Source organism: Monodon monoceros, unplaced genomic scaffold (genome assembly GCF_005190385.1).
Source record: "Monodon monoceros isolate NGI ecotype Baffin Bay Population unplaced genomic scaffold, NGI_Narwhal_1 Super_Scaffold_21, whole genome shotgun sequence".
NCBI lineage: Eukaryota > Metazoa > Chordata > Mammalia > Artiodactyla > Monodontidae > Monodon > Monodon monoceros.
The window spans coordinates 27,260,320-27,271,589 of record NW_021703778.1 but is presented as its reverse complement, the minus strand read 5'-3'; the positions used below and the strand labels follow the sequence as shown (position 1 = coordinate 27,271,589).

Here is an 11,270-nt window from a genome sequence, read left to right as displayed (position 1 = left end):
GGGTCCTGGAGTTTGTGCCAGCCTGCCAGTATGTTGGCTGGGTCCCGACAAGTCAGGATGTGGTGCTGAAGTGGTTCTGCAGTGGGTGTCCACCTGCTGGTGCGTGAAGCCAGGTCCTGGTGCTAGTTCTGTACCCTGTTGTGTGGACCAGGTCCTGAGTCTCTGGTGCAGGGCTCGGTGTCCCAGAGCCTGTGTCAGAACACTAGTTGGTGGGGTCAAAAGTCAGGGGGACCTAGGGCTGGTGCTGCCCCACTTCTGAGTCTCCCCTCCTGCACTCCATGTCCCCCCTTGCTGGGTCCCCCCTGCAACCTGGGACCCCACCTTCTGAGTCTCCCCTCTTTCACCCCTTGTCCCCCCACTTCTGAGTCTCCTCTTCTGCACTCCATGATCCCCAACTGCTGTGTCCCCCCTCCTGCACGCTGATAACCTCACTTCTGAGTCTCCCCTTCTGCACCCCAAATCCCCCCACTTCTGAATCTCCCCTCATGAACTCCATGTCCCCCAACTGCTGGGTCCCCCCCTGCACTGGTAACCCCACTTCTGAGTCTCCCCACCTGCACCCCAAATCCCCCAACTTCTGAGTCTCCCCTACTGCACCCCATGTCCCCACACTACTGAGTCTCCCCTCCTGTACCCCCATGTCCTCCCACTTCTGATTCTCCCCACCTGCACCCCATGTCCCCCCAGTGCTGGGCCACCCCTCCTCCACCCCATGTACCCCCACTGCTGGGTTCCCCCTCCTGCACCTCATGTCCCCCCACTTGTTAATCTCCCCTCCTGCACCCCATGTTCCCCACTTCTTTGTCTCCATTGATCACATCCATGCAGGTTCCCTCTGACCGTGTGCCCACCCTGCTTCAGGCTCTCCATAGCTCGCTGGTGCTGTTGAAGGAGAGCAATAACTACCCTGAGTTTTGTGTCCCCATTTATGTGGTGCCCGCCACCATTAGCAACAACGTCCCAGGCACAGACCTGAGCGTGGGCTGTGACACCTTCTTGAATGTGGTCATGGAGGTAAGAGCTTCTCTGTTTGCCGTCGTGGTTTGTTTCTTTGCTGCAAGAAGACAGCCCATCAGGTGGAACCCGTAGAGTCTGTTTTTCCCCCTCCAGGAGAAACGGAAGGGGGACCCCATCCGATCTTCCAGGACAAATGAACCCAGTTTATCATCAGCTCAAGTTTGCGTCACTTCCCACCCAGCTTCTCTGTCTCTGGGTCGGAGAGGTCAGCCCCCCTGTGCCAACTAAAAATAGGCTGTTCCATGGGTGCTCTGGGTGATCCCTGTTCCTGCACCCCCTGGACCAGAGGCCTGAGGTGCCGCCCACTGTGATGAGCCTGCTGCCTGGACGAGCTGGCTGCGTGGTCCGCTGGAGGAGACGGGACATGGAGCAGGTTGGGGCGGGGGAGTCCAGCAGACTACAGGCCATGGGGAGGAGACGCCCTTCCTTGTGGTGTGAGGGCGCTGCCCTCGGGGGCTTCGCCTGCAGCCCCACCCCTCCGCATCCAAGTGGGGGTCCAGCAGCTCAGGTGTCACCTGTGCTCTGTCTTCGGGGCCAGTGCCTCCGAGCCCCGCCCACCCGGCTTCTGCTCTGGGGCGTGTCCTGCCCCATCGAGACCCCACCCCTGCAGAGGTTCAGAGCCCCCTGTGCTGAAGGGTTCTCACGCTCAGCTGGGCACAGACCCCTGGAAATGAGCGGTTCAGTGCAGGCTCTGACTGCAAGGTGGGGAGGCCGTCACCAGGATCTCTGCCGTCCAGGCCGACGGGCACGTCTGGAGCATTCTGCTCCCCAAGATGGGGGCTCTGTGGGCCCAACATGTAGCCTCTCCACTTCCATCAGGTAGCACATTGGGCTTTATGTTTACAACACCCATGTGGCAAAATGTGAGCAGTTCTGGGACTTTGAATAACTTGAGGATTTTCCTCCAGTGGAGAATTCCCGGGGATTTTTCTTGGGGAATCCTCTGTCGCCGCCAGAGGGCGCCAGCGCTGGACGAGAGGGGATGTTCCCGCAGTGGCCATGGAGTCAGGGCTGGTCCGCGCCGGGCAGGGGCGTCGGCCCTCCTGGATGCCCTCCTCTCACCCCAGAAATCAGAGCCAGCCGGCCCTGTACCACCCACCAGGGACTGGGGCGCACGGTCCTGCGGCCTCTTCCATGCCAGCCCTGCTCTCAGCAATTGGATGAGACGCTGCCGGGAGGACTTGCTATTTTTAGATCAAGTGAACTCAAGCCTCAGACACAACCTGGGTGAATGAGAGAGTTGACAGGGGTTTAAGCGCCTGGCTCCCCGGGGCTCCCAGCTGCCCAGGCCAGGTCAGCTGCCAGGCGCCCTCGGTGGCTCCCTCTTCACCGTCCCTGAGTCGGGGCCGAGACGCAGGTACTTGCCTCAGAGGAGAGGGGCTTTGCCGTCAGGTGGTTACAATGCTGCTCTCTGCGATAGTGACAGTGACTCTCCGCCTTCAGTGTCAGGCTGGGTCAGGAAAGGAACCCACATGACCTGCAGCTTGGGAGGGGCCTGTGCACCCCCTAGCCCTGAATTCCTCTGAGACAATGACCAGGCAGGAAGGTTTAAGTGCTCGAAGGCCACGTAAAGGAGCCCATTGAAACCCTCCCGCCCCCTGTGACCCCCGCACTGCCAGGAACCCACATCCCCGCCTAAGTACCGGGAAGACAAGATGGGTCGCGTTGATGCGATTTCTTCTTCCTATCTTGGCTCCTGGAGAACGCAGAGCTGCCCACCGGCTGAAGCGCGCACTGAATTTTGATTAAATCAATCTAACTATTTGGGGAGGGTGACGATCCATCAAACACATTGAAAGTATAGTAAGGAATAGATGGAAGGGAGCCTGTGTTTGTTCATCAAAATGCTCCTTCTCGTTTAACCCGAAGCACTGGAGTGAGGACCTCCACATTGGTGGTGTTATACTTTGGTGCACAAACCTCTTTTCCCCGAAACGTGACCCCTGGTCTCCCAAGCCCCCACCCACCATTTAAGATTTCACTCTGGACTCAGAGCTGTTCGGACTGATTTAGGGAACCCTGTACGGTTACCCGTGACTGGTTGATGGATGGGGCAGGATGCTGTCTGCTTTTCTTTCTTTCATTGTCAGACACTGAGCGCTGACTGTGTGATTCCCATCTTCATGGGATTTGCAGTCTAGCGAGGAAGGCACCCCACCCCCGAATCAGAGAATTACTGAGTTGCAGAAACCTGCGCTGTGGTGACTCCTGTGGAGAGAGGCCTCGAGGTGTCACCAGAGCCCCTGGCAGAGGGGACCTGGGGACCTGCAGTCCTGGCGACCACGCATCCTGAATTTCATTCCCACATAAGGGCTCAGTCTCAGGTTCCAGGCACGAGGCCCTGGGTGTCTTTGGGGGCCGCAGTCCAGCCCCAACGAGCAGGCTGTGAGAGGCCCCTGGGGCAGGCGGTGGGGGAGACTGGTGTGATGCTCCTGAAGGGCTGAGCGAGGCCAGATGCAGACACGAGCGTGTGTGGTGGACAGACCAGGGCAGGGGTCTTGCAGGCTCCCCCGAGAGAGGACGGTGGCTGGACGGGTTTCTGTGTCCCCGAGGGCCCGGTGCAGGCGTTTCCTTGGGGTGGGGGGGGGGGGGGGGACGACCATCTGTGTATCGGCAAGTCTTCCGGGGGCAGGTCTGGAACCATCGTCTGGCTCTGGGGAGAGATGCCCCATGGGAAGTAGTCCAGGGATAGGCTGAGGACAGCCAGGTCCAAGCGTCCACGGGGCTTTCCACGAGAAAATAAAGCAAGGGATTTGCCCGCTGCCCGAGCCCGACAAGCCCGGCAGCGCAGCCCCGCGAGGCCGCGGGCAGAGGGCGCAGGGGCCCCAGCGCACCGACCGAGGTCAGGGCCAGGCTGTAGGATGATGTCCCACGTGGCCTGACCATGTCTTTCTGTGCAGACGTGTGACCGCATCAAGCAGTCGGCCAGCGGGACCAAGCGCCGTGTCTTCATCATTGAGACCATGGGGGGCTACTGCGGCTACCTGGCCAACATGGGGGCGCTGGCTGCCGGCGCCGATGCCGCCTACATCTTCGAGGAGCCTTTCGACATCCGGGACCTGCAGGTACGCAGACACAGGGCTGGGGGCGCTGCCGCCTGATGGGTCGACAGAGGCGTTGGTGATGCGCCAGGTTCGGACACCCGCCGCCCCGCCCCCCGCCTCCTCTGACAGCGCTCACACCAGTGACGCGTTAGGGCTCTGTCCGCGGTGACAGGGTAACAGCAGGAACAGACACATTTCAGGGCACCTGCTGCTCTTTAACCCCAGCTTGTAAGTTTCTGTCTCTTACACTCTTGTCTACGAAGCAGTTATCGCCCTTCCTGGGAAGGCCCCACACCCACAGGGATGCGGACGTGTTCAGGGGGCCTGGTGCTTTGCCGGCTGATGGCTACGGATGTCCAGGCTGTGGGGTACACACAAGGCCAGAGCTCGGGTGTCCCTGTGGGGCTGAGTGGGGCGAAATGTGCAGCAGCTGGAGGACAGCACCCCTGCCCAGAGGAGCCCCTCGTCCCCTGGGACCGCAGGACGTAATGAGGGCTGCCCAGCGCCCACCGGGGAGGCCTGACCAGGCAGGGATGCAGCAAAGTAGGTGTTTTCAGCTAAAACCAGGACAGGAAATACACTCACTACCTGCAGCGTGCTTCTTTCTAAAAATGTTTGCTTTTGTGTCACTCTCTCCCTTTCTTGCACATTTCCTTTATCAAGACACAACAGTCCTTCCTTAGAAAATTTGTGCACCGATTTGAGTCTCTAGGTTTCTCCTGGCCTGAAAATGCTTGGTAGGCAGTTTTACGAGTTTCTGTATAAAGTCAGGTAACAGGTATTTTCCTCTGAGATAGAAAATCCTGTCACGGAAATGGATCAGTAGCCGTGGGGGAAAGTAGCAGCTCTAGGCGAGTACATGGAATACACACACTGATGTGTTCAAGGGAAACGTTCATCTGGGCAAGCGTCTCCCATGGACGCCATGCATGGCACTGACTCAGTGACACCCCCCTCCCCCTGCCGTGGCCTGCTGGGTTACAGGTTCCCTGGCGTTTGTCACTAGCTGATACGTCACGCGTCTGCTGTCCTCTCTGCTACGAGGTGAACTCGGAGCAGCTGCCCCGACTTCCCCGCTGCCACTGTCACAGGGCCGGACAGTACCCGGCACACAGTAGGCGCTTAATAAAAGTGTCCTAAGGGAACACTCTTTCCTAGTCCAACGTGGAGCACCTGACGGAGAAGATGAAGACCACCATCCAGAGGGGACTCGTGCTCAGGTAAGGGGCCTCTGGCTGCCCCCAGCTGCGCCCCGGCTGCTCAGAAAGAACCCGCTTCGCCTAACCCCCCGCGAGCGGCCACTTCTCTGCACGATATTGCTCTGAATCCTGGAGAAATGAGCGGAGTCACTGTGCTGCTTTGTGTTCAGAATTGCAGGCATTTAAATAATTGGACGGTGATTTTTAAAAATTCATTTTTGCTGTGTAGTCAGTTTTCTTAAGATTCTGCAAGTCATTTCGTTAAGCTACTGACCTTGATAGAGAAGGCCATGTGCAGCGGCGGGCAGGATGGGAGCGAGCTGCCATGTGTTTCAGGAACGAGAGCTGCAGTGAGAACTACACCACCGACTTCATCTACCAGCTCTACTCAGAGGAGGGCAAGGGGGTGTTCGACTGCAGGAAGAACGTGCTGGGTCACATGCAGCAGGTGGGCCATGGGCTAGGGAGGCGGCCAGATGCTTCTGACTTTTCTCAGATGGGTGTCCTACTTTAGCCATTTTGGAAAAGAATGTGTATTCATGGGTAAATTCCAAGATGATTAAAATCAACATCTGAACTGTGTTATCCTTACACCAGATATCACCAGCCTCAGGAATCCTTTCCACTGTTTGTGATATCTGGGCAGATGGGCTTTTTAAGGAAAACCATCCATTTTCATATAAATAGTGACACCAGTTGAGTGGACAGACATTCAAATTAAGTATTTGATCCAGTTTCAGGCCTTATTACCCATTTAAATTGGAATCTCAGACAGATGATACTTCGAGATTTGCATCAAATTGGAGCGATTTGGGAAGAATCTTGGGGTACACATATAAATGCACCCAGACGACAAGGCAGGCGGTGGGTGTGGAGGGACCCGGTCCCCTGACAGCAGGCCTGTCCATCACCACCACTCAGTCCTGTGTCTTAGGAACTTGTAGCTCAGGGCCCATTAATGCACTGAATCCCCTGAAACTACATAATGGACTGGTGGGCGTGTGTGAGCCTTTGTGAAAGCGAGCCCACAGAGTTGATCAGATTCTTAAAGGGACCGTGACCACCCCTCCCCACCCCCGTAACCTACCCCAAAACAAGGTTAAGGAATCCTGCTAAAGATTCTAAAGTTACAGAGATGTTCCTTGACCGGTTGGTTGATTAAAAGCCTCCTCCTTCGGGGAAGCACTGAAATGCCTAACGAGCTGGGCTTTGGCTGCAGGAGTTATGGGGTTTGTTTTGGTTTGTTTGGTCCCAGCCATATACAAGGAGATAGAAATATGCAACAAAACCCCCCCAAAACCCATATTTACAAATTTGAGTCTCTCAGAAATGTGATGTGAATTTTGTTAAATAATCATTTTAATTTCTATTCCATTTTAAAAAACTAACAGCCAGAAAGGTGTCGCTGTGTAACTAACATTCAGGTAATTCTAACCACCAACAGGGTGGGGCGCCTTCTCCATTTGATAGAAACTTTGGAACCAAAATCTCCGCCAGAGCCATGCAGTGGATCAGCACGAAGCTGAAGGAGCCGGCGGGGAGAGGTACCAAGTGGGCAGCGGGGCGGCCGCAGCGCTGGGGGGGCCGTGCTCTGGGCCCCCGTTTCTCCCTGGCTTCCACCCGGCCTTTGACTGCATGGGACAGAATCAGCTCTCACTCAACTCTGTGGCTGCTGCTTAAGACTCAGGTTATAATTAGGAATAAAAGTAATTAATGAAACAAAATGCTCATTACTGAGGGAGGCGTTCCAGTCACGTGGCAACATCTGTCTTCCTTTAATGGAAAACTGCCAGCTCGTGAGTGTAAGGTCGGATCTTAACAAACGGCACCGCGAAACAGGAAAGCTTCAAGTGAGCTTTATTAGGGAGCGCTCCCGGGCGAGGTTCACTGGTCCGAGGGAAAGAGGCCAGAGAAGTCGCACCCGGGCGAGGGTTGGGCAAGACTTTATAGGGGAAGAAGGGAAAGGGGTGTGGTGAATCTGGGAGGGCACAGGGTATTCCTTATTTGGTGGTCTTTTCGGGTATCCTGGGGGACCGTTAGTCCCGCCCCTCGAAAGGCGGGAAGGCTGGGCTGGGTTCAAAGTCCCCAGGTCAGTTCCTGGAACTGGGTGGTCCGGAATGTCTCCAGGGCAGTTTCTGGAACGGGGTGGTCCGGAGAATTTCGGTCTGATGCAACCTGTGAATCTGATTGTGTTCCCCTGCCTCGGGCCAGTTGGCCTTACAGTGAGGGCTCCGCTAGCAAGACCCCAGATGGGAGCTTTCCTGGCTGTTTCTTTGCCTCGTGGATGCTCTAAACTGGCTTTTACTTAAGATACTTGGCTTCTTCATTGATTCCTTATGGCCTCTCTTTTTGGAGAAAATGACGGAGGATGGGGAGGTGCCTGGACTATGCCCTCCTTGGTGGGTCCTCCCTCCACGTTTGACTCCGTCCTGTCCCACTGGCAGCAACCTCGGGATTTGGTGATGTCATTCCCCGGCTCTCCTTCAGGGTTTGACCTCGTAGGATTAAACCTTCCAAGGCTCTGGTTTTGTGGTTTAGGTGAGAAGCACAGAGTGCGTTTCCCTGTAGGGCCGGCTTCTGAGACCATTGCTGTGGCCCACCCTGGCCCTCCAGCCACCCGGCCCAACCAGGGCCTCTGGGTCCTGCCCTGACCCTGGGCCAGTTCTCCAGACCAGTCTCACCCACCCCAGGCTCGCCTGCAGGACAAGATCCCCTTCCTCCCTGGGCCACACCCGATGGATCTGTCACCTTTGAAGTATTGCTGTGATGCTGGGTGGGACTTGGGTGGGAGTGAGACAGGCCCCACCCCCACCCCCACTGTGGCTGTAAGTGGCTAAACCTCTAGGTTATGAGGGAAATGCCAGGACCTTCCTGCCTATGGATCAGTCTTGTTTATTGTTACTGCTTCATGTTATCCGATGATTTCTTGTTTTGTCTATATCATCTTAGGATTTAAAAATATTTTGATTTTAGAGGGATTTTTAATATTTTATAAGGAAGTCCGTATTTTATATTGTTAAAGTCACATGTTGCAGACGTGTGTCTCCCATTTGTGGCAAACCCTGTCATTTTCTGCAAGGTTATCTTTTAATGAGGCACTCTTAATTTTTTTAACATTCATTTTATTTTTAATTTTTTTGGCTGCACTGGGTCTTAGCTGCGGCACATGGGATCTCTCATTGTGGCACACAGGCTTCTCTCTAGTTGTGGCGTGTGGGTTCCAGAGTGCGTGGGCTCTGTAGTTTGCGGCACGCGGCACAAGCTCAGAAGTTGTGGAGCCTGGGCTTAGCTGCCCTGTGGCGTGTGGGAACCTAGTTCCCCAACCAGGGATCGAACCCGTGTCCCCTGCATTGGAAGGCAGATTCTCTACCACTGGACCACCAGGGAAATCCCAAGTGCTCTTAATGTACCCAATTTTTTTAACTTTGTCCTTGAAAATTTGAGCTTTTTGTGTTCGTAAAATATTCACCTTTTACATTTAGCTGTCTAATCCACCTGAACTGATACGCAGTTTAAGGTGTAATATTTTCCATGTGTACAGTTGAGTTCCAGTCATTGAAAAATCTGGTTTTTTTCCTACCCTGCAGTATAAACTCCATCATAGACCAGGTATCCAAAAACTTAAGGCACTATTTTGGATTGTTAGGTTGGTGTTTTGGCATTCAGTTACTGATCTGTGCCAATGTTCCAGTTTTGTGATCAATTACTAATATCTGGTAGGGCAAGTCCTACCTGGGCCTTCTTCCAGTTTTGGCTATTCCTGGCCCTTTGTGTCAAGGTCCATCAATTCTGTTGGATTTTTTGTTTTGGGGGTGGTGGTGGTTACATTTAAAAAATCATTTGGAGGAAGAACTGACATTTTTATAGTATTGAACTTCTAACTCATGAACATTTAATCTCCATATATTTAGGCCTTTTGTTATCTTATTAAAGCGTTGTTTTACATAAAGATCTTGCATATCTTTTGATAAGTTTATTCCTAACTTAGTGATTTTAAAAATAAATTATTGTATGGGACTTCCCTGGTGATGCAGTGGTTAAGAATCCCCCTACCAACGCAGGGGACACGGGTTCAATCCCTGGTCTGGGAAGTTCCCACATGCTACGGAGCAACTAAGCCTGTGCGCCACAACTACTGAGCCGGTGCGCCTACAGCCTGTGCTTTGCAACAAGAGAAGCCACTGCAATGAGAAGCCCACGTGCCACAACAAAGAGTAGCCCCCGCTCGCCACAACTAGGGAAAGCCTGCGAGCAGCAATGAAGACCCAATGCAGCCAAAAATAAATTAAAAATATATATTGCAAATGGTATTAGTTTCTTATAGCTGGTGTACAGAAACAACTCATTTTTGTACACTGATTTTTGCAATCCATAACTTTCTACACACTCAATTCTAGTAATTTGTAGATAGTTTTTTGGTTATTATCCACACGTATGGCATCTGTATACGACCTTTTGGTTTTTTCCTTGATACTTTTTGTGGGTGTTTGTGTTCCCTCCAGAGAAATCCTGACATAGTGACAGCAGAACTCCTGTCTTGTTCTCGACCCTAATGGCACAAGGAACACCTTCAATGTTTCATGACTGAGAATTCTTACTAATATTTAACTGAAGCCTTTCTTTCTTCAACTTATTATTTGCTGATGGTCTTTGATAGTTACTGGATACCTCTGATGTTCATTAAGTAGTTTTTCAGTTGTGAAGGCTATGATAATAACACTTGCGTCGAATGAGACGATCACTTGAATTTCCTTCAGCTGACTTGCTAGTGCTAAGGCCACCTTGCCTTCCTGGGGTGTGCCCCTGACACCCCCAGCTGTGCATGCTCTTCTCACCGCAGGCTGGCCCCATCCGCTCTGTCCCTGTCCATTGTGGGGGGGGTGGGGGTGGGCAGCCTTGTTCTAGCGTCTAAGAGGCTGGGGTGGGGTGGTTCCCTGGGCAGAGCATTTCTAAGGCAAGTTTTGTTTTGATTTTTGGATGTTTGCTAAACCTCTACCTGTATCCCAGCTCTGCTTTCTATGCAGGGAAAGCTGACGGCAGAATTTCTTCAGTGTTTATAGACCTGCTGGTGTTTGTTCCTTGAATCTGTCTTTTATCTTCCACGAAATTCTAAATTTATCTAAATTTTCAGAAAATTTAGCATGAAAATCTTCGTAATACCCTCTTCTTCTCAGTGCCCGCAGCACTTCGTCCTCCCTTCACTCCAGACGTCGGTTATTTGTGCCGATACCTTGACTTCATCCCCTCATTTTCTTACATCATTTTTCTGTCTTATAGGAAAAAGATTTGTAAGTGACGATTCCGTCTGTGTGCTGGGAATAAGCAAAAGAAACCTGCTTTTCCAGCCCGTGGCCGAGCTGAAGGAGGAGACGGACTTCGTGTAAGTGCACAGGGCCCTGTGGGAGGGAGGCCCACTGGGTGCGGGGCCCAGGCCCTGCTCAGCCGCCCCTCCCCCTCCCACAGGCACAGGATCCCCAAGGAGCAGTGGTGGCTGAAGCTGCGGCCCCTCATGAAGATCCTGGCCAAGTACAAGGCCAGCTTCGAGGTGTCGGACGCGGGCCAGCTGGAGCCCATGCAGCCTCGCGGGCCCGAGGAGCCTGCCACCATCTAGATGCCCCACCTGCCAATTTTGTAACGTTTAAGTTATTTATGAGCACTTTACGTGAGCATCGTCCAAGTGAACCCTGAGCGTGGCCCACCTTCCCCGTCCCCTGGCACAGGGTGTCAGCTGTGCTGTCTTGTGTGTCCTGCTTCACAAACTGCGGCTCCCGCAGAATTAAATATTTGCGAAAAGCCAACCACAGTGCCCGGTTTCTTTGTTTTCTAAGTGGGAGTTGAAAACCTCAGGGTGTGTGAGTGGCTCTCAGGGTTTTGTCAGCAGATACAGGCACATGTTTTCTAGAGAACTGGGGAGCCAGGAGACAGGCAAGGACAGAGGCACCCGGAGGAAAGAGGTGGCGCTCTGACTGGCAGGCGCGTGGGTGACTCACCAAGTGCACCAGGAGGGCCC

General features: G+C 53.6%; 1 protein-coding gene across 2 annotated transcripts in view; it reads left to right on the top strand.

The window, feature by feature from the left end:
• The window catches only part of PFKP (phosphofructokinase, platelet), a 90,709-nt gene extending 79,651 nt beyond the window's left edge, over positions 1 to 11,058 (top strand). For both annotated transcript variants that reach the window (XM_029236742.1, XM_029236743.1), the window contains 6 exons: positions 3,918 to 4,082; positions 5,220 to 5,281; positions 5,597 to 5,708; positions 6,705 to 6,804; positions 10,538 to 10,640; positions 10,724 to 11,058. In XM_029236742.1, the coding sequence (XP_029092575.1) occupies positions 3,918 to 4,082; positions 5,220 to 5,281; positions 5,597 to 5,708; positions 6,705 to 6,804; positions 10,538 to 10,640; positions 10,724 to 10,871 (690 nt within the window). In that variant the 3' untranslated portion in view covers positions 10,872 to 11,058. The remainder of the gene's footprint in view (positions 1 to 3,917; positions 4,083 to 5,219; positions 5,282 to 5,596; positions 5,709 to 6,704; positions 6,805 to 10,537; positions 10,641 to 10,723) is intronic.
• The last annotated feature ends 212 nt before the right edge of the window (positions 11,059 to 11,270 follow it).